This window comes from Clytia hemisphaerica, unplaced genomic scaffold, assembly GCF_902728285.1.
Source record: "Clytia hemisphaerica strain Z4C2 unplaced genomic scaffold, Clytia hemisphaerica genome assembly, whole genome shotgun sequence".
NCBI classification, from domain to species: domain Eukaryota; kingdom Metazoa; phylum Cnidaria; class Hydrozoa; order Leptothecata; family Clytiidae; genus Clytia; species Clytia hemisphaerica.
Window position 1 is genome coordinate 626,533 of NW_027103473.1, and position 24,344 is coordinate 650,876.

At 34.9% G+C, this 24,344-nt stretch overlaps 2 protein-coding genes across 2 annotated transcripts in view; one reads left to right on the forward strand and one right to left on the reverse strand.

Annotated features, from left to right (window-relative positions):
• LOC136798491 (DIS3-like exonuclease 2) overlaps nucleotides 1-24,344 on the reverse strand; it is a 426,120-nt gene that overhangs the window by 250,812 nt on the left and 150,964 nt on the right. The gene's annotated exons all lie outside the window — the stretch shown is intronic.
• Nucleotides 5,404-6,363, forward strand: LOC136798405 (uncharacterized). The gene has a single exon (XM_067055011.1). It carries the CDS (start codon nucleotides 5,404-5,406, stop codon nucleotides 6,361-6,363), a length of 960 nt encoding a protein of 319 aa, XP_066911112.1.

Below are 24,344 nucleotides of genomic sequence, written 5' to 3' on the forward strand. Positions count from 1 at the left end.
CACTCATCTTGGTGTAGATATAATTCAGTCTAGAGTTTTTAGCTCTTGAATTTTTTTGACTGCTAAAATGATTTTTCGAAAAATATCATTGCACTACATGAAGAATAGAAACCAGGTTCCATATTCTGATTTGTTTTTCATTCTATTTTTGATTTACTTCTTCAGTACCGAAAAGGAAATGGCTGCTTAAAGAAACATCATAACAATCGAACGTATGTCGTAAGGTAATTAAACTTCATTTCTTTTCAAGATTACCTTCCGTGCGCCCTCCCTTAATCCCTCTCTTTCTCTTTCAATACCATATTCTTCGTCTGTCTTGTTGATGACCTAATGAATGACGTAATGTTACGAGTAGAGAGAAACAATGATTATTTTAATGGTTCCTTCTGAGCTATACGAATGTCAAAAAAGCTTTTACAATCCATCAATCTAGATTGCGTTTGGTTCCAATATTTATGACGTACTACCTAGGACAGAGACCCATACCAGACCAAACAAAATGGGGTTTGTAGACATTGTTTTTGGTTTCTAGACTACTTTAACCGTAGAAATTTTAGCGAGACTAATTTTAGCGTATATTGGCTAGTCAGGAAAATCTTTTTTGATTTATTTTAGCGAATCACGATTTCAAAAAATTTCGCGTTGATAAATTTTAGCGAATACTCGTATTACATTATTGACTGAATTCGTTTTCTAGCATATTTCTTTGCACTGAAACCCTTCCTATTGATAAAAATATATCAAAGCAATATAACCAGAAATTTCGCGCGGATAAATTTTAGCGATCTGTCTGTTTTAGCGAGATTTATTTTAGCGAAAATAGGGAAAACTCGTTAAAACGCTAAAATTAGTTTTGCTAAAATTTCTAAGATTAAAGTATGTATTAAATTTAAAATCAACGAGTAAGGAGGCTTTAGCTTTTAGAAATTTTCTCAAACAGGCAAAACACACCAATCTTTCGTTATTTTTTCTTCACTATTTATAATGTTAGTTTTACTGTTAGGTCACTTTTAAGGGTCACTTGTTTTATATTTCACTCTTCAAACTTACAAATAATGCCTGTTTTTTTACGGAGAGGAGCTCCCCCTGTACACCCCTGTGTCAGACTCGGTGGGATCCCAGCCCATCTCTTATTGGGACTTTATTTCCGCTGATGAGAAAAGTCCAACCAGAACTGTAAGGCAGGGTGTCCCTGTCTGTCTCATTTTTGGAGACAGATTCATGATCGAGCTTTTTCGTGTAAAGCTTATGAATGTTTGAATTTAGTCGAGGACTCTTCAAACAGCGAAAAATGTTAGAAATTTCTATCTTTGTTAGCTTTTCATTGTTCAGACAGACTTAAACGATTTCGTCATCACTAAACATTACGTAATTAGCAGATAAATGTACTAAAGATTTTGTGGTTGACAAACTAATGTTGTTAGATACAAAACAGATGCTCCAGGCGTGGCTACGGTCAAAAATTTTGTTAAAAGATTTAAGAAGATTTAAAGTCAACGACCGGTTAAGCCCTCAATATAAGTGGTCTTCCAAAAGAAAATGTTTTAGAATATTCGTCAGGCCTAGGGATACCTTACCTTAATAAAGGCAGAAGTGAGAGGCTTTAGTCGAATTTCCTCATCTCGGAGACTTTCTTCTAAATAAGGCACGAGCCTCCAGCGTCAAGGTAGACCGCCCATAATTTCCTCAGTTTCATTCGACTATAAAATTAAGACTTTATCTCAAGATAGTTTTACCCTTTAAATTTCAATGCGGGTTTCTAAACTCACGTGGAATCCTAAAATACAAAAAAATGTATTTGAGAATTGAGTAAAAGGAAACCAGGCGTTTTTCTGACATATGTAATTTGACATTTTGAATGAGTGGCCTTTATAGAATGACTTGTCCCATACACAGGTTAACATCTTAGTGTAAATAAATTACTCTGTCAATCGAAAAGAAGTTCGTATGAGGGTTGACTCGGGGGAGTAGACTAAACAAATTAATACTAATTTTTCTCCCTTTTATCCCCTTTTTAATCAAACCGTTCCTATGGTCTTGAGCCGTCTGTTTAAAAGTTAAAAACGCAGACCAACTGCTTTCATTCATGACGCGTTCTCATTCAGGAAAGAAAAGGGAAGACTTTAACCCTGGGCTGTCAGCATCCCTCTTATTATATTTTGTTATAACAAAAATAATTTTAAGATCCGCGCAGCACCTACTAAGTGTCATTAAGATAGTATAATCATATATGAGATCGCTCGACTTATTTAGGTTCCGTACTAGCGAGCACCTCCACCAAAAACCGGGATTTTTCATCCCGTTTCTTAGTGAGTTCCACTTTGATGATTTTCGAAAAATAGAAGCCTTTCAAGTACTTTGACGCAAATTCGATAATATCGCTACTGCGAAAGCTTCGAAAATTTAAAGTGACGTCAATTAAAAAAAATTTTGAGCCCGAAAACCTAGGCTCAAAATATTCGAAAAGTCGCAAAGTGGAATAGACGGTACTGCGTAGAGAAAAAGCCTATTATTAGCTCAAGTCTGTCTCAAAATAATTTGCAGCTGGAGAAAATAATGGCTGTCACTTCTGATAGAATTCGAATCAAGTTGCGATTTTGTGTTCGTTAAAATGATATTCGTGAGTGGAATATTATCAAGTAAGAAATTTGAGAAAAAAAGGAAAATGAAAATGAAAAATGAAGAAGAAAAAAATCAACTTCTTGTAGAAATGTGGTATAATTACCATCTTCACAGGAGTGACTCTTCAATCTTAGATCATCATCACTGTGAAAAAATTTTTCATTTTTTTTCAAAATAAATATATCAATCAAAAGATATCAAACAAAGTTTATAACTGGTTGATCGACAAAAGGCTGTCTTTGTCGTTTTTTGAAGGGATTGTGCACTTTATGCAAAAAGCATGAAATTTTTCACAGACCTACTTTAGACCTAAATAAACGATTTCAGTCTGGGAGCCCAAAAAAAACTTGCCTTTTTTCCCCTTTTTCAGCCGATTTTCTGCTGACATCAGCTAAAAAGTTTTGGTCTAGGGGTCATCTCTGAAAATATGGTCATATCATATATCGTTGGATCGGAAATTGTATGTAGATTCCAAAAAAGGATTATCTCATACCGTAAAAATCAAGCCAATAAAAGTTATTCATTCCCAAAGTGAGTGATGACGTCATCAAATTTTTCTGCCTAGCAGTTAAGTCTGTAAATATGGTCATATCATATACCTTTGGATCGGAAATTTTATGTATGACGACGTCATCACTCACTTTAGGGATGAATATCTTTTATTGGCTTGATTTTTACGGTATGAGATAATCAAATTGCAAAAAGTGCACAATCATTTCACCATTGGCCCACACTATACTTTATAGAGTCAACCAGCAATAAACTTTGTTTGATATCTTTTGATTGAATGAATATTTTTGAAAAAATTTTTGACACAGTGATGATGATCTAAGATTGAAAAAATCACTCCTGTGAAAATGGTAATTATACCACATTTCTACGAGAAATTTATTTTTTTCTTCATCATTTTTCATTTTCATTTTTCTTTCTTTTTCCAAATTTTTTACTTGATAATATTCCAGTCACAAATATCTTTTTAACGAGCACAAAATCGCAACTTGATTCGAATTCTATCAAAAGTTACAGCCATTTTTGTCCCCAGCTGCAAATTATTTTGAGACAGACTTTAGTTCTGTACCGGTCTTTACTCCGTCCAAATAAAAGTCAAGATGTATGTTTCATTTGAAAACAAAAAAAAAATTCTAAAATTTTAGTTTATACGGTTTGATAAAAAATAGATAGATTCTGGTTAAGGGCTTGGTCTTAAGAATCGGTCACCTAAATATCGGGTTCTTGACCAATCATTTAAACTTGAATATAAAAGACTATACCAGGCAAAAAATATCTTGAAATTCATATCTAAACTGCTACAATGGAAAAGGGACTCATGGGTTTTGCGAGAAAGATGATATTGGTAGGGACTAGAATTGCATAATTTTCTCTAGTCGACTAATGATTATGTATACCCTTTTTTTACCTAAGCTCCCAATTATCAACAATTTCAGATTGAAGTATCAAAAAGAAGAAAAATGGAAGAATCATAACAAAAAAATTTTTCTTAAAAAGGAAAAACTGACTAATAAAATGCTTTCAACTTCATCATCTTTAATAAATACACCATAACTCGAACCACATGGTGAACACAAATCTGTTCGAGTTAAGGGGACTTATTTCGAGTTAAGGTTTACAAAGCATTGTTAACTGAAGGGACCATAACACTTGTTCGAGTTAAGGAAACATTCGAGTTGTAAAGGTTTTAAGTTAAAGAAACTCCACTTTAAAGCACGTAAGTATTAAAATCCTTTCTGCTCCCTTCCACATTCTCAGAATTATCAATTACCGAAATAATTCTTATCATCTACCCGCTCAGTCATCTTGACAATCACAACAATAGCAATACCCAAAATAACTATGATTGGAATGATCCAACAGGCTTGTTGCCCCCTTACACGAGGTTTTTGAATGGAGTAATGACTATGTTGTAAAACAGTACTAGGGTTTTTCAAAAGCTTTTTGAAATGTTTCTTCTTTGTCTTTTTTGGTAAAAGTGATGTTTTGTTTTGGTGTTGAAGATCTCGTTCAATTCGAGTGATGATTCGATCTATCCAAAAAATAACCGTTTTGTGTTTTTCGTTAAGTTCACGAATGGATTGTGCAAAAGACCCTTTCGAAGAAAAATATCCACGCCTACATATTATAAGACAGGAGTCTCGAATAGAATATGTACCAAAATTTATCAATGTCAGCTCCCTGATGTATGCAACAAAGTCATTTTCATTTATTGGTGGCTCACCAAAATATGAATTGATTCTAACCAAGTTTTGAAAAGGTCTACTCATATGATATATGTATATTTGTGGCGTCATTTCGCACGTTATTCCGACGGAAGATTTCCAATAGGCCATGTAATGTACCAGTCGTATTATTTGAAAATAACTTTCGGCCAAACAGGAAAGAACAGCGTCATCGTCAGTTATATTGTTATTAATGGTAATTTGGACATCTCGACAATTTAAGAATTTTACACATTGGCGATTCGAGATTTCTGCATTACTGTGATTTTGGAATTTCGTATCTAGACTGGTATTATTGAATTTCTCTTTGAAACTTTCAAACTTTTCCTTATCAATCAGCTGACACAAAATTTGCCCGGGAATAAAATAGTTTGACAAATATTCTTCATCTATGGCTTTCTTTAGGTTTTCACAGAGCTTTTTATGAAAAAACTGTAACTTATCCCTTACAAAACGTTACCTGAAAGAAAATAAACTGTTGGCGGTTCCTTTTGATAAAGGAGTAGGTATTTGTTTGATGAAGATCACCACTTACGACCAGAAAATAATGGACATATTGAGTTTGCCCCAATTTGAAAAGGTTATATCGACACGAAAGAACGCCAAAAACCCGGTTTTAAAGGAAGAGGAAAAGATATGTAAGTTGCTCGAAAAACTTAAAAGAGATAATGAAATTAGTGACGCTCTCTTTCTAAAACTAAAGCCGATAGGAAGTCAACCTCCACGATTATACGGACTGGCAAAAATACATAAGAACGGTATACCAATTCGACCAGTATTATCTATGCCAGGATCACCCTACTTCAACATTGCAAAACAAATGGCTGACTGGTTATCTGCTGTTCCAGAATGCAAAATCAACTCATCTACAAAAGAAATTGCTGACCAGTTAGCTGATATTGTCCTGGAAGATGACAAAGAGATGGTCAGTTTTGATGTTGTCTCATTATATACGAATGTTCCAGTCGACGAAGCCATTGAAGTTTGCGCAAACTTGCTCTACGACGGTACGCTAAAAAAACCACCAATTGATAAGAACACGTTTACGAAACTGCTAAATGTTTGTAGCAAGAATGTTATAATGTCAACAAATGATGGTCTATTCAGACAAATTGATGGGTTAGCAATGGGTAGTCCACCAGCCCCAATGTTAGCCAACGCTTGGATGAGTACCTTCGACACAGCAGTAAGTAACGATGCGGTACTTTACACTCGATATATGGACGATATACTACGAGATATAAATAAGAACGCTATCGACCAGAAACTTGAAGAGATAAATTCGCTACATCCGTCGCTGAAGTTTACCGTAGAAAGGGAAACAAACTGCTGTACAATCCCATTTCTTGATATGAAGATTACCCGCTCAGAGAATAAGTTAGAGTCGTCTTGGTATACAAAAGACACAGATACTGGTTTACTAATGAATTTTCACGCTCTTGCTCCATTAAAGTATAAAAAGTCTGTTGTTATTGGAATGATTCATCGTATTTTTCAGAGCATGTAGCTCTTACAAAACATTCCATGAGGGTTTAGAGCGTGCTAAAGTAATCCTTAACAGAAATCAATATCCTGAACCGCTAGTTGATTCTATCATACGAGATACTTTAAACAAATTGTTTGAAAAAGAAGAACCTCCTGTGGTGGAAGAAAATGAAGATGAAGAAGATGAGCCGAAAATGTTTTTTTGTTGAAATACAGGGGAAAATTATCTGAGGAATTGAAATATAACCTTGGAAAGTTGAAAGCCCCTTGTCGTGTCATATTTACTTTGAAAAAGTTAAAAACAGTGCTACCATCATTGAAGTCCTCCGTGGAAAAATCCTTAAAAAGTGGTGTAGTTTATAAAATTACCTGTCCACGATGTAATTCGTGCTATGTCGGCCAAACACGGCGACATCTTATCACCCGAATTAAGGAGCACGGTAGGAAAAACGCACCTGTTACCATTCACATGACGTCATGCCAGCACTCATTAACAATGGATGACGTAGCCATTTTGAAAGGTAGTTCTCGTTCGGCAAGCCATTTAATGACACTAGAGGCACTTTTTATTAATCAATTAAAGCCTCAACTGAACACAAAAGACGAGTATAGAAGCCGTATATTAGTAGTCAAGTTTTAATTGTAGTTTTTTATTCTTTTATTGTTTGTTGTCACATGGGATTTTCCTTAGTAGCAACAATTTTATTACATATTATATTTTTTTTTGCAGTAGCATTTTCATTTCTCACTTTTTTCTGTAAGCTTATGGTTGTTTTTACTGTAGATATGTGAACATATACATTTTTTATCGGAGATTTTTATAATCTTGTTTTTATTGAATTTTAGACCTGAAGATGATCAATAGATCGAAATATATTGTCAAAAAATAAAATAATTGCTCGTTGTTGGTTAATTGAAAAATATACTTTTTATGAAAGTTCTGGATATCGCTGTTTTCTGTTGAAGACTGGTCTAGATCGTATCTGGCTGACATGGTCATCAATACGGTTTTTAAAAGATACGATTGAATATTCCCAACTTTAACTAGAGAATGTTTCAAATGTAAAAATGCTTTTCGTTGATAATACGGTAAATCGAGCAGGATTTCTAACTCGACTAACGAAAATGAAATCCTCCACTCGAGTTTAGCAAGAAAGAGGGCTTTCAGGGAAGCTCTTTGCAATTAAGAACAATGGTATATTCTTAAGTTTGACCATAGCATCTGGTATTGGAAACGCCTGCAATATTTCTTTAGGCCATTCAGCTAATCGTAATCCAATCACAAAATCTTTGTTGGAATAACTAATTGTAGCGTTGCTTCTGGAAGTATCTTCAAAATTATATTTGTGTTTGATATGAGGTTCTTGACCCGTTAGAAACAAGGGAGCTAGTTTCTGTTGGACAATATGCGAGTACAAAAATCTCCCATTCTCATCTTCGATAGTATAGAAACCAGGATTCTCTGTCGCTTTCCAATAAAAACTTCCAGGCGGGTCAACGTGTTGTTTTTCACGAAAATCATAAACCAAACCAGGGCCTATTTCATACAGATAATCATAGTCTGACTGATATGTGTAAAGATATTCAGCTCGACTTCCTGTGAGATATTTTTGCATCAGAGTTGGAAATAAAAGATGAGATGGCTCATAACCTTCCACTGTAAATGGTACGCTATGCAAATGATTTAAATTTCTAAAAGCTATCTCTGCCTCAAAGTCATCACCTCTATGCGGAGTAACTAGAAGATTCAATGTTTCATTTTCTGGAAAAAACATTTTGTTCTATTAAAATTCCATGACTTTTCTGTATAACCTCTATACCTACTTTGTACATATTCCTCAATTTTTGTCTACAAAATTTCCTCTTACAGTATTCGCTTTGTTATTTTGATGTTTTTGGCTGAAAGCTACGCAAGCGTCAATTTAGTTTTTTGTTTGTTGTTTTGAATATAAACAAACCGTGTCGAATGAACAATCAGTAGATTTTGATAACCATGACAACTGACCTCAATGTTATTATGTTTTCCAGACACATACAGTATTCGAGTTCGTTCAAGATTTGGAGTTACTCTTTATGAAGATGAAGAAGATGATTGTATTGCTACAATTATAAGGAAGTATCAGTTTGCTAAAATATTTAAATTAATAACTATTTTTCATGTAAAAAATAATGTCTGCTGTATGCGACGACGAGAACAGCCTTCAATAAATTCCTGATTATTTGAGCCCTAACATGCAAGTTTTTGGCTTCAAACTTCACTTATACAATATTCCTGCTATTTGAAAAGATTTTTAATCAGATTTAAGTTAAATCTTACCCCCCCCCCCCAATTATTAAAAAAACTTTAAGATTAAGAGATCGCCAAAAGAAAATTGTTTTTCGTGTAAAAGCAGAATATGATATCACATTGTCACAGACTTTTTCTGAAGAACTGTTATCACCATAATGCCTCAGTTTCTTTTTTAAATTCTGACCTTAACCCTCAAAACCAAGTGACTTGTATATACGTTAAAATTAGCCGTCTAAAAACACCTTATCCACGCGGTTGAACAAAAACACCAGAATGAAAGTAAATTTCTTTTATTGATGTTGTGGAAAACTGTATTCATCATGACGTTTATATAATGTCATTAAATTTCTTCTTTTATATTTCGAAAATTTATTTAATTTCTTAATTGACCTGGAATTTTACTCGAGGTACCTAAGGCATTCCCCGATGGCAAAATTAAGGTGTTTTCGAAATTTTTCAATTTCGAAGCAAGTCGCATCTTTTGAACTTTCCCCATCTCAATCTGTACATCGAAACGCTTCAAAAAAACCTAAAAAATATTTACTTAGAGAGGCAGAACCTCGTGAACCATTGCTTGTCACTTCTTGACCTGTTGTTTCCCGTGGGGAGGGGGTACTTGGGCAAAATGGGGTACCAGGATGTGCCGCTGGTCAGGGTACCTTTTTTCACCCAATTCCAGGTGAGGGTCGCAAAAACACCAAAAGAGAGATATTACATTAGTCCCTCGTAGGGTACTTTTTTGGGGGAATTTGGAAAGAATATGGAACATTTTGAGAACATTTTGGAATATTTCAGTCCTATTCAGGGTCACTTTTTTTCTCTAAAAAACGAGTACCACGTAGGGTCTATTTTTTCGGCACACCCCTGTCGGTTGGCAAGGAAGTACCCCCTCGGGTTGTTTTCTTTCCGGTACCTATCTCAAACTCACATTTCTTCTTCAGATCTGGATCCAGAGACTCTGACACATTTTATACATTAATAAGTAATGGGAAAAGACCCTCCATGGAGGGTAACGCCATTAAACATTTTTTTGGAACCTCATGAGGTCATTGAAGTCCCTTAGGTACTCTGAGTACATTTAGCGAAAGCATCTTGAGACAGCTGAAAGTTCCAAAAAACTGCCAGATTTCCCTGCTATGTTCTGAAAATGGACTGGAAAATCAATTTATCATGTCAGAGTGCCGGAATCAAAGGGGGACGGGCGTTTGCTATAATATGAGCTGTGTAGGAGAGCGAATAAGGCTAAGAGGAATGCAGACACTATTGTCAATATTTCAATAAATTTGATTGAAGCAATATACATATACCCTTTTCTAATTAGATGAAATAAATAAATAAATATATACTATAGTTCCTATTTGAAACTCTGATAATTTCTGATATATATTATGAAATAATATGAATTTTAATCTTTTAGCTTGATCAATTTATTTTAAAATCATTTTGAAGTAAATTAAGAATAAATGCACCTTCTCTATGATTGTAGCTTGGCAGAACTGTCCTCAGAGAGGGAGTAATGTTATAAGAACAATAAGGCTCGAATGTGCTTAAAGACGAACAATTTTAGTCCCAGCTTGCGATTGCTGAGCCAAATTTTTTTGTGACGCTGAGAAAAAAATGTTAAAAATTCAAATAACAATAAAACTACTTGGAGTTGAAAGATATAATCATACTTATTCTCAAATAAAAACAATGCTTCATACTGTTTTTACCTTCCAAAAACAACTAAAATCTCTAAGCAAAAGCATATTACCATATACTACCGGGCCACTTAATCACGCCATCCAGTCTATAAAAAAAGCTTTAAGTGGACCCCGGGCTATTTTCCACCGTGAAACATATTACGTTATATAATATACAACTATGTTATATCATAATATCATAGTAATATATTACACGGACGATAGCTCTTAAGGAGACTGGTAATGAATTTACAAGGGAAATTTATTTTCTTCGAGGATTTTGAAAATACTCAACGTAGGAACACTTTTGTGTAAAATGTAAGGTGATAAGGTAACATTAATTTATTTCAGCTATTCGTATGCTAAAGATAATTTGAGATAATTAAAGAGAAATGTCGTTCATACGGAAAATAGTTTTGGCGGGAATTTACTTGGTTTGTTTTAGTAGTAGTAAGTAAGTAAGTTTGCGACAGCAGTCGAGGGCGACCCGAAGGCTCCCTTTTCTCAAGCTGTCTATCCGAAGGTAAGGGAGGCCGCCACTCCTTTCCCTGGATTTCTCCACTTACCCTTGATCCGTCTCTTTAATTGCTGAGCATCAAGCAGAGAGGCATCAAGTACCATTTTGGGAATCTTTGGTATGACCAGCCTGGGGATCAAACTCACAACCTTGCACACCGAAGCTGGATGATCTACCTTCATGCTACGGCCGTTTTAGAGGCAACCTGAAAAATAATGCACGCCCAGAAAAACTTTTCATTGTAAACGCATTACTAGTCTCCGCCAAGGCGGCCGGGTTCTTTATGTTTGCTAGGTGTATTACATTAAAATAACGTTGTCTTGACGTTAACACAACCGAGTTTGTTATCTGGGTGCTTAAACGTCTGTTGTGCGTGAGGCCAATAAGTTTTGTTCTTCAAACACTAAAACATCATCGTTCGTCGTGTCGTCATTTTCCGAGAAACTGAATTGTTCTTGACGCCGAGAGACCGATTGAGTTCTAGTCTGTGGTGACTGTTGTTGTTCATGAGGGAATTTATTTCTAGTCTGTTGTGATCCTTGTGTTAGTTGATTTAAAGGTTCTGTTGTGGTCTGTTGTTTTTGGTGTTGGATTTGTGTTCTATTTTGTGAGGGTTCATGTCTAGTTTGATGTAAGGTTTGTTGTGATTGGTTTGAAGACTCGGCTCCAGTCCTCTGTTGCGTTGCTTGTGTTTGATGTTGTTGTTGTTTATTTGCTTGTTCTGGTCTTTGCTGAACATTCGATGTGCTTGGCATATTCAAAGTTTGATTGGTATGTTCATTTATTTGTCTTAGAGGAGATGAATTCACTGATACTGAGATAACTCTACCATTTCGATCAGATTCATCACGTGCTAATTTAGGGATCCGTAATGATGAACTCACTGGTGAGTTTATACGGAATTTGACTTTCTGTTCTTCCCTGTTCCAACCTTTACGTATGATGTATATGACTGCATCACAAACGGTTTTTAACAAAATGAACATGAACAAAATTTTATCAATTTGGTCTGGCTGAAATGTGGACGTGTATACTTTCCCTAATACCGGGTAATAAATCATGTACGGACAACTACATATGAGATAAGACGCCATCATTGCTAAACAAATAATTCGTTCTTTTTGCCGGCACCGAATCCAATATGTTTTGATCATGTTCGTCCGCCGTATGGTTGTCTCATCGTTAGAATTGGTCGATTTTGTTCTTTGTTTACATCTCAAAATGAAGACTAGTAGAGTCACAAGCACAAATAACGAACTTAGTAATAAGAAAGACATCGAGTTCAAAAATATTTTATAATTATCTCCATCATATTTGAAGTAAGCTGGTAAAAGCGATAAAGTCCATATTAAGGAGATAATAAAACTATCAATAACGCGTCCACAAGTTCCAACGTATTTTGGAACTTTCATCAATGTGTTTATCAAGTAAGATACCATTATGGAGATAATGTGTAATGTTGATGATATTAAACAGAAAATTGTTATATACCATTCGAAATGTATCCATGTTTTTGGAATTTTTGCTGAGTTAGCAAGAAATATTATAAGTAATTCTTTGGTGATTGCAGTTGAAGCAATTAGTATGTTTGAGCCACATAAGGATGCCATAAATATTTGACCAGAGGTTGATATGATGCAGAAACCTTGTTTCTGGATGATTTTGATGACGCATATTAAGTTTAGTAGTAACGCAATAAACCCAACAATTGCTGTTGAGAGCGCCAAGGCTTGATCGAGAGTGTTAAGTGATTTGAATTCGGGATTTAGCATTCTGGATTTGTTTATTTTATTGCTGAGATGTTGCCTTGTGAGTTACATTTTTCTGCACGTCTTTATATATATTTTCCTGGAGAACAAAAGAAAAATTAAAGTTATTAAAATTATTAAAGAATTTATAACAGATCTAATTTTCATAGTGGCAGCGAAATAGAATAGGACTAGTTTGTTATCAATGTTATAATTAAGACATGAAGATTTGAGTATTTTCTATTTTCTTCTGGGCGTCTAACACATGAAAAAAATTTTGATCTCCAAGGTTGGAAATTTCAAGATTTCTTAATTGGAAAATAGATAAAATCCAATGGAAAATCCAACCTGGAAACTTGGGACACTCTCCAAGGATGGAATTTTTGCATTTTCCATGGCTTGGAATTTTCAAAAATCCAGGTTGAAAAAAGCCACAATCCAAAGTAAACAAACTTGTAATTTTCAAAAATCCAGGTTGAATAAAGCCAAAATCCAAGCTAAAAAAGGTTGGAATTTTCAAATATCCAGGTTGAAAAAAGCCAAAATCCAAAATATGATGATAGAGATGTGGAAAAAGAGATCTTAAACAAGGTTTTTGTTTTTGTAAACAGTCTAGGCTAGGCTCGATGGCTCCCGGTCAATCTCTCGTTATTGTTCGCACAGATACGTGGTTGATCTTAGATCACTTACACAGCTCAGCAGGGCACCATTTGAACCAATGACACAAGTACCCTATGTGCTTCACTGTGTGAACTCACTGCGATTGACCGAGGCCGCTCCGAAGGGACGCCTCACCTGACGGAAACTTACAGCTTGACTGCTCACATTATAGCCTAATATCTAGGCTAACCACAGTTCTGCGCGAAATATCGCTTGTGGTTTTCTCAAATGACATGCGCAGAAAATGGTATAAAAACGTAATTTCCACATGGGTTTTTACTGTTTTCCAAACTGTTTGGAGAAACACACATTTCCAACGCAAAAAGACTAGTTTTCCAAGGAGGAGTCTCAATTTCACCAAAATGTAATTTCCATATGAATTTTTAACGTTTTCCAGACTGTTTGGAGAAACGCAATTTCCGACCCAAAAAGTCTAGTTTTCCAAAGGGGAGTCTAAATTTCACTAAAATGTAATTTCCACATGAATTTTTTACGTTTTCCAAACTGTTTGGAGAAACACACATTTCCAACGCAAAAAGACTAGTCGTGACTAGTTTTTCAATCTAAAGTCTTAATCTTAAAAAAAATCTTATTTCCAACATCGATTTTTGACGCTTTTTTCAATTCCCAAACTGTTTGGAAAAATAAAAATTTCCCATCCAAAAAGTCATCTTTTCCAACCAGCCTTGGAAAATTGTCATTATTTCTACATTGTTTTTTTCTTCACTAGATTTTTCAAGGGCATTGGTTTATTCTACAAAACCTATGGGTAATTTACGTTTTCCAAATCAGCTTAAGGCAATCGCTCAGCCATATATCTGGCTGGTTTAACATCAATGAAAAACCATGTTTCGAGATTCTGTTTTCTTGACGTTATGAGAGAACTTTTGACAGAATGACGTAATTGGGGACACTTTTTATAAAGATATAATATTATTAGCTGATGAAAACCGGCGTTTTTGGTAATTTATACAAGATAATGAATATCATCTTCACACTTATACAAGTCATCATTCTATTTAACAATGTATAGAATGTCGTAAAGATATAAAACCAGTTGAATTATGCCGCTACAACTATTTACCTTTAATTAATATTCTAAAGTTTTTACTTTCTGAATATTCTAAAAATGTTTAACGACATTCTTTCTCACGACCCTGTACAAATTTCACATATCCACATAACAACAACATTAGCAATCGAATAACGAAAGAAACATTTCCTCTCAAAATTGTCCAAATGCAACATCAAGATGCGAAAAAATAGTCACAAAATGTTACAAATCTTTATACTACACAAAACTCTCTTCAGAAAAAAAAAGAAATCTCGCGTCAACATGATGTGACTCAATTTGATACTCAATTTTTCGAAAGAAAGTAACACACACAAAATTCAAATCGATATAAAAAACGATTAAATCAAATCCTGTTTTATGTAAACCTGGGTCAACACTCACGGGAGACACGTACAAATAAGAAGAGAAAGAGATATTCAAAATCATATCAAATCCCACAATCTTTGTATACATACACAAAGTCAAGCCGACAACTCACGATATCTTACACTTAAAACCATCTAAACGATTATTTGTTCAGTGGAGTCTCTTTAACTCGAACCTCTATAACTCGAATGTACTCTTGACTTCGACACTTTTCTGGTCCCTTTAGTTAACAATGCCTAATAAACCTTACCCCACAACTCCACAAATTTCCATAATTCGAGCAATTTTATGTTCCCCGTGCGTGTTCGAGTTATGGAGAATCCACTTTAATTTGCCTACGCATGAAAGTCTATACATTCGGCGATTAAAAAAGTGCGATGCCGCATTGGGTTTTCAAAAAAAAGCTGTTAAAGGGTTTTGTTGATATCATCAATCTAATAAGGAGCTAAAAAACAAAAGGTTCAGTTTTCTATTAGTGGTTACGGACCGTATCTTTTTCATCAACAAAGCAGAGCACTCTTACCACACACCTTCCACTCTTCAATATGTAGTATTTTCAACACTTGATATCCTTGAGGTCAGATCTCTGATCTTCACCATATATATGAGGAATCCGGTGCAAAATATCTCCATGAGCTCACAAAGTTTCATTATGCTACCTTAAATGTTGCTCTATCCTAGTGCAAATTTTCATTTTTCTCGAAATAGCCTTTTTCTATTGGAATTTGATTACGGTTGATTCTCTCTAATTCGATCTTCAAGGGATCAAAAATGTTCTTCGAATTAGAGAAAGATTCGAATTACAGAAAATAATTTGAACCCTTTTCTAGCTGAGGGACAAATTTTTACTTCGATTTACAGAAGATTCGAGTAATAGATGTTCGAATTAGAGAGAGTTGATTGTAGCCAGATTTATTTTCAACAGTTTGATTTTTTTTCTATCAAGTGAACTTTTCTCTAAAGCTTGTCATAATCACGTTTAGCGGATAAGACAGGGAAAATATGACCCGTCAAGTCGTAAATCTTTCAACTGGAATATCAAAGTACTCAAACTTCGTCCTGAAATCTTTCGAAGATATCTTTTGCACTTCAAATTAACTCTTGTGGTCTTAAGTTCAAAGGTTCAACAATCTGTAAAATGTCATCAAAGAATTTCTGCAAACCTTATTCCAGACATACGTAGACACTCAAAGGGATTAAAATATACCGTGAGCCCCACATTTCAGCTTACTTTGAGTTTTTACAATCCTTCCGAAACTTAAGAATATCTGTGAAATGAAGTCCTTTCACGTACACCTACCCGTACTTTCATGTTCGATATTTCTATTTCGATTGTTATTCCTAAAATCCTCATCCTTTCTGAAGTTCCAGAAGGGTTGTGATACAGGGGTGTAAATACTGACCCGAATCCCTCCATAACGCAAATAATGAAATACACAGCAAACCGTACTTACATTTAGAAACTACATTGGGTGAATGTACTTTGTAACTCACACATAATCTTAAGACCTTTTTACTGACTGCTCTGTTACTTTGATGCGAATATTATATTATAAGCTAAAAAGTCAAACCAGCTTTACTGTAGAGGACTAAATACTTTCGAATTAAGCTAATGGCAACGACAAAAATACTCTACTTTCTTCCGACTTGAATCCATTCATAGTGTCAGTGTACGGGGCAAACACTGTCCAAAATAGTTTTTTTCTATGTACCCTTCAAAACATCAGGAAGTTAATATAAATTCAAGTGTTGATTAATAATGAATGGAATACTTAGCAGTGGTCTTTTAGAATATGTTGAATACACGTTTTTTTTTTATAAGAACAAACTATATAAGAACATAAGGCTTCGAGGCCCAAAAATTTAAGAACATTCTAAGAACATACTAAGGCTTTGGAGACTTAAAAACATGCAATTTCTTAAGGAATTACATCAAACTGCTCAAAAAATGCTGAAAATAAGAACATTTTAAGAACATTTTTAGGCTTTAAATCCAAAAAACTAAGAACATCCGAAGGCTTCGAAAATTTTTGACGTTCTTATAAAAAAAAAAACGTGTACTCGAGGTTCTATTTCCAAATGTCAGCCCAGCACCCCTTTGCAAACAAATTTGTGTTGTTTGTACAATAAAGTTTCTTAAAAGAACGGTGTATTGATAATTTGATGATACACTTTTTTTTATAAGAACCAGAATACTTTTGATATACCTTTGCTATTCTTGCCTAAAATTATTTCTACATAAGTCCTGTTATTATTTCTAGGGCAACGCTATAAGAATAAGGGGGTCTTCAGGCTGCCCTCGAATCAATTACTTAAATGTTCTTATTTATAAAAATAATATATTAAAACTTTCGAGCATTTAAAAATTGCATGCTGGGAGTAATCCTTTGCAGGAAGTCCTCCTCTAATTCTCTCATGTTTAACAAGATCCCAGTCAGTTTATAAAATGTCTTAAAAGTTAAGATTGAATATCATCACAGGCTAAACTAGACACCTCGTGAATTTCTAAAGGGATTTGAAGATTAATTCCATACAGGACACTAAATATCCTTTAGGATATCCATGATAAAGATTAAAATCTCGCTCTGAGTCTCATATTCAACCCTCTGTGGTAATCTTAACAGGAAGTATTCGATATCCTTTTTAAGTTTTTCCACGGTTGTCCTATCCTCATGTTTACTATGAACTTATTGTAGGGGTTCTAACGTTGACCTAAATGAGTCATTTTATTTCAATATTTGAATCTCTTTTTCTAGTAAGACATCTTTTCGTCTTCTAAACTTTACCCTATAAATGAAATATGTTTTCCCTCTGAAATGGCCAGCGGAAATTAGAGATTGCGCTAAGATATTTAAAAAAAAAACACGTAAAAAATGATCGTAGTTGCCTTAAGTTGGTTGAAGTTTTTAGTTTCAAATCGACTTGATAAACCTCTCCCTTTTCCATATGTACTGTTTTAGACGTTCTTTTGAAACAAACGAAGCCTTCCTCTTATTGGCCCATTTTGAGAAATTGTGTCGATTCTATCTAACATATCGAATGGCCAGTAGAACCGTAGCGTGAAAGTCTCATTTTCATAAATACTTCCATTGCTAATTTCTCTCAAAAGCATTCTCAGATGTTTTGTCAGCATACCAGCCAATTTTGAAAGAAGTTGAATTTCTGAGCTACTATGTGAACATCAAAAAATGTCTGCTTTCTGAACAGGATAAGACCTTTGATGGCGTCAAAATATATCCCCTTGAAAATTGAGAAGACCTCCTCATTTTTCAGTTTGATGGGTCAAAGCTTTCGTGAAATATTTTTCTCGTCTACTTAAACGATGTGAATGTAAGAAAGTTTTCTGAAAATATTGATCCGAAATTTGTATTTACGAATTTGTATTTACGAGTTTGTATTTACGAGTTTGTATGTAGGCCATGTAGGAATTTGTTTGTACGAATGTGTATTTAAAACAGGATTTTTCTTTGGTCTATATTTTCCTTACATGGTTGTACCTGATTGGGGCACAGATGAAAGGAGATTGAATCTCCGATTGAAAAATATACCCAAAAATCTCATACATCTCAAGTTGGGGAATTCTATAAAGATGCCATTCATTCGTTCAAAATTTGAACAAGAAAAGATTTTTTTCTAAAACCATTCCCATAGGCTTCGAACGATGGGTTTTGTATATCACCTTATTTAAAATCCCTTCAATTACCTACGTTTTGCTTACCTGGCTGTCCGATTATTGAATATTTACAATCAATCTTGTCGTCAAAATAGTATTACTATTCCCAGAAAAGTGGAGGTCTACCAATGGCACCCCAAATTTGTCACCTCCAATTCATTGAGCTTTATAAACCTTTTACTATGAGACCACGAACATGTACACACAGTACAGTATGTGATAATAAGTCAGAAAAAAGGGTCTCATTTTTTTTTCTTTGTTTCGATGAAAAACTAGAAAGGGCTCTAATTCCCCTGGAAAGCTCATCACATCATTTGAGTGTTTTTATAAAGATTAGCTCGTCTTTAAATGAACTGATTGTCACATCAACAAGACATATTGATGGTCAAAAAAGAAAAGAAAAAAACATTGTGTACTATTTTATAAACGTATCCTTCCCTTGACTCTAACTTAAGCCTATTTTTGAGATGACAGGAAAATTTGTCAAAATTGGTTTTCGCTAATCAGAATAAAAAGTTCGATATTGTCATTAAAAATGTTAGTATCAAAATTGCATTTGAAATTTTATTTGACATTCAACTTAGGTCAACTATTGCAAATGATTGATAAAACTTTCTACTATCTAGGAAAAAACTGATAAGAAGAGAAAGCAAACTTAAAGGACTGGGTTATAAAATTTTAAGAGAAAATATAGTCCTGATACTTAATAATGCAAGCAATATTAGCCTAGGCTCACTCCCTCCACTCTAGGCTTTAGTTGATCACAGGGAGACAACATGAAAACCCGAATCAAATACCTGAAGTAAACATCGAAACCAACACAACAAAACATTATCAGTAACAGTAAGACATCAATGTCCAAACATTTATCAACCGAAAAAACATATCAATAAATGTATTTAATGTGAGAAGTTTATCTCTCTCTAACGATGATCTTGTAAACGGATGTTAGTGTCGCCAACCTTTTTTTTACTAGAAAACGTAAATATTCAGTCATAATCATCGACCACCTATATCAACGGCTATGAATGATACCATAACAAAAAAGCACTTTTGTCGAAAACAATTTGACTCTGATGCCCGGGGGGGGGGCACTCGATCTGAAAACGACCATACGTTCGGCCCAAAATTTGCCTTCTAAAATCATACCCTCACAGTGATGCACTTTTTCCAAATTTCTCGCCCGTAAGGGCGAAAATTTTTGCAATTTTCCAAGAAAAGGTGGAATTTTTCCTCCAAAATTGACCAATTTTGTGCCGATTTTACCAAAAAATTGGCCTTTTATCACAATTTCCTACCCTTACAGTGCAGTTCAGTGCAGTTTTGTAATTTCCTACCCTTTCAGTGCACTAGCTGAACTATGAAAAACCTACCCTTAAGGGCTGAACGTCTGGTAGGTCATTTACCTTGAGTGCCCCCCCTCTGGGCTCTGATGTAACCCTGGTTTACGCCATGAGGCTCACACAGTAAGTAGGTAGTGAACTTCAGAAGTTTTCTGTGCACCTTTGAGTTTTGGAGACTTCAGACATAGAGGTCTCAAAACACTTACTATGATTTACTAAAGCAAATTACTCAAACTGATATGAAATCGAAAACTTGATTGTTGTCAGATAATGTCCAATCGAATTGAACTCTGGAGAAAAAGATTCCTTCCTATCCTAATCATCGGAATTTTTGCTATCTGACTGGATTTTAACTTTGAGTAATGACTCAAAACTTAAGCTAACGCAAACAATTTGAATCCAAGTTACCGTTTTTTGCTCACTAAATATATTGAACCAACAAAACTTCTCCATTTTCCTGAGGCAGATGTTTTTGGCCATTAAAAGGACCAAGAAGGTCCCGGATGCCCATAATAGAGAAATAGGAAAAAAGTTAATCTAATTTGATAAAAAAGTTATAGTAAAAACATAAAGAGCTAATTATCATCCCTAAAAAGATTTATTAGGCTTTAAATTGTCGTAAATTATTTTAGAGAATTAAAATATCAAACATTCCAAATTTCTCCCAATATATCACTAAAATCAGACAAATAAAGCGAACAATTGAAAATGAAACAAATTCGATTTCAAAATTCTATCAAAAAGATAATTAGAAAACGTTATCCCATCCTACGGCCCAAGGAATTCATTCACCGAGGTCACCAACAAAAATTCTTTAGCTTGATGAAACTTAAAAACTTAAAAACCATAGCATTTCACTTTCATCCATTTCTCAGCAATTTCTCAGAATATTTCTAGGAAAGAGACTCTAAAAGTCTTGCGATATTTAATCAAAATGCTTTGAGATATAAAAGGTTTAAAATAATTTCTAATGGCTCTGAAATTCACCGAGTGTGCCTTTGGCGGCGTTAAAAGATTTCGTTAATTATACTTCCAGCGAGATTGAGTTTGATTCTTTAACCAAACAAGATGAAGTAACCGTTTTTTTATTGAAATAGATTCCAAATGAGTTTCAAAAGTCCATCATGTTTGTAAATGTACGTTTTGCATGGGAAAATCAAAAGTGGCATGATACGGTCTGCAATTATTCGTAATATGTTTCTCACGCCCACATATTATAACTGTCTGTATTTCTCGTGTAATTTTGCTCAAGGACCACTTAAAACTTGACCCCTCCTCTTGCAATTAGTAATGCGTCCAGTTATATATCGTCTCATTTTTTATTTTAGATTTGTGTGTTTTCTCAGTTGCTGGTTTTCAGCTCTACTGCATATAGCTATGATATGCAAATATTCCGACAAACTTAATATTTTTTTCCCGGTGGGAAATATTTCCTACAATTTCAGTGCTCTCACTGAGACGTTGACTTACTTTCATCCCCATTCGAAATTCCAATCAAAAATTTGCAATCCAAATGGATCACCACTGGATTTTGCCAGGGAACAATAGAATTTCTATCCTATTTGAGATTGCGATAAAAACTTTCATCCCAAAGCTAGGAAGAATAGCTGTGCGGCAGGGGTGTGTAAATAAATGATAAATCCCACCACCATTTTCAAACTCAGTGTTGTGTCTTGGTCTAATCAAGTCACCATCCAGTAATACTGTCTATTTCTACAATTCTATCACATAACCTTCTTCTACTGACGAACCTCAGGGCCAAAACACATCGCATCAAATAACATCCAAATTTAAACGTCATATGTTACCAAAGAGTGGAAGAGTGCACTAAATTCCCAAGATTTTCCATCCCTCTTATTTTCTCTCAATTAGGAATGAGAACGACTGTGCTTTTCTCCAAATAAATCTAGTAAAATCGAGGACTTAAATATTTCACTATCTGAAACTCCAAAAAAGGTGATTTTCAACCAAAATGTATACTAGGCTCCCTTCGGCCACAATGAATATCCACAAACTAAGATTCGTTAAAAATAGCTACAGCCATTAATACAAACCACCATAATCTGTTATGTGAGGCCTTATTAGACATATTTCTATAAGTAGAAAACAACATACCTGCAAAATACAAACTAGCACAGCATGTAAAACATGTAACATAGAAATGGGAAGCTATCCTTATTACCTTTATCTATTATAAGCTAATCAACATTTAATTAGAAATCAATTGAAAAAGCTATTACCTCATTAACACTGCATTTCTCCTTGAGTCGCCATTTTTCTACTTTTTTTGCTTTGCATTGCAATGACGCCTTTTCATTGATTCTATAAACACCCCCTTCTCACAGACCCGGTAGGATTTTTCAGCCAGTGGGGATAAAATCAACGTACTGAAGCTCGATGGAGATTGATATTCCCATTTTTTCTATGTCTGGGGATTTCAATTCTTTTGTTTTCAAGTCAGAAAATTGAGTGGGGTTGGGAAAAATAGCATAGTATTTTGAAGTGAGGATTGTTTTTTTTTATCATTTTCAGTGGGGGCAAGAATTGGAGGATAATTTTCAACCGGGGACGATATTTTGGCGAATTTTTCCACTGGGAAGGGGTCCCAGTGGGTCTGTGAGAAGGGGGTGTCTATAACGTTGATTCTTATGCAGCCTCTTTCCCAGGGTAACATTTTACGTTGTAAAATAGACCTTTCAAGATTGTTCAAGGATCCATTTTCTCGAACTTCGTTTCCAGGATGATACTTCACCTTTTTAAATGATTTTACATGGTCACCAGATATAAAAACATCAGTTGGTTCTACATGGTGTTCGGGGATAAATATAAAGACCTCTGGTGTTATAGGCTCTTTCTGAAAATACTGGATTATACAATCAATGCCCATCCTTGGTTACGAGATGCCTTGGAGTTTTTACGAGATACTTCACTAATTGGTCATTTAAAGTTATAAAGATGACGCGTTCTTTAGAAAAAGTAATAAGATTCTTTTATTACATCTTAACGACCAACCAAATCAAATAAGAGCTTGTAAAAACTCCAGCTCGTCCCTTGGTTACAGGTAATCATGGTTTATGAGTGAAGGTAGAGAGTCCATCACCATATTTCCATATTTCATCCTGCCTGACAGTGCTTGGGATTCGAACACAGCCCATTGTGTTGCAAGTCTGTGATCGAAACCTTCACACTACCAATCAAGCACTGCCGGGCAGAAAGTTTAATGTGGTGATAAACTCTCTACCTTCACTCAAAAGTCATTCTCTCTCAATCCAGCTGATAATCGAAGTATCGATTGACGTCAAATGAGCTTAGTAAAGCTCAAATTGCAGATGTAGAACGATAAACTCGGTGTACACGTAATCCTGGTTGTTTCTTGTCTTGTATTAGCAGACTGATGAGAGCCCAGCAAGATTGAAACGTCAAAAAACGTGCATTAATCACTCGTGAAACCAATTTATTGTTAGATAAACATTGAAGCAACGTTATGTGCTATTCGGGAAACAATCCAACGTTTTTGATGGTCGAGGTCTACGCAAGTCAGTTGGAAGTAATGAAAATACAAAACGGAACAACTATAAACCGAAACTTTCACAAAAATGCCATTTTTTGCTTCAGGTATGTATTAAATGCCCATGTCACTTAGGTAAAATTGGGTACGGGACGTGCCACTGCTCGGGTAAATTAATGCGTGTCCAAATTTTCGTCAATTTCTCGGAGGCAATTCCACCCCTCCTAGCATAATAAATTATACCTTTAAAGAAGCGCATTACGATGTAGAACATGAAAATCGGTGTTACTTAAATTTAGGTTTTGACAATTTGGCGAAAAAACGCAAAAACCAAAAAATGCTGACGTCGGCAAAACTCAGCGAAACACGAAAATTAGCAATAAAGTGCTGACATCAGCAAAATTTCAAAGAAAATTTTTTTCAAAATGATCCTCTTAATGATGTGCAACTTTGGTCCAAATTTCATGTTCATACCATTAGCCAAACTGGAGTTATTTAAAAAACAAGTTTTGCTGACGTCAGCGATTTTTTCGCAAAATTGGCAAAACCTAAATTTAAGTAACACCGATTTTCATGTTCTACATCGTAATGCGCTTCTTTAAAGGTATAATTTATTATGCTAGGAGGGGTGGAATTGCCTCCGAAAAATTAACGAAAATTTGGACACACATTAATTTACCCGAGTGGTCATGAGGGTCCCTTTTTTAGGCTCTGAAGATATCTGACATAGGGTCCCAAACCCCCAAATCGACTAATTTTCAAGATGTGTATCTGACAGGGTCCATTTTTTAGTTATTTGGACAATTTTCAGGGTAAAAATTCGAAAACTTTCCTTCTGACAGGGTCACCATTTTACCCAAAATTCATATCTGATAGGGTCAACTTTTCGAACTCCAGCGGCACGTCCCCGTCGACCGTCAAGGTCAGTTTAACCCCCTCCCCCATGCGGGATCAAATGTTAAATTAACGTTATCCTGACTTAAAGGGATAGCCAGATGGTTTGTAATATTTGGCATGTGGGATCCTTCTATTGTCCAGAGCAAAACTTCAAATATTTTTGCCAAACTATTTTCTAAAGTCGAGATATTCAAGTTACAAGTTTTTAGATTTTAGTATGAAAACAATAGAATTTCAACATCAT

What these genes read in the sequence shown, in the direction of transcription:
- LOC136798405 (XM_067055011.1), top strand. Translation starts at nt 5,404, where the DNA reads ATGGACATATTGAGTTTGCCCCAATTTGAAAAGGTTATATCGACACGA.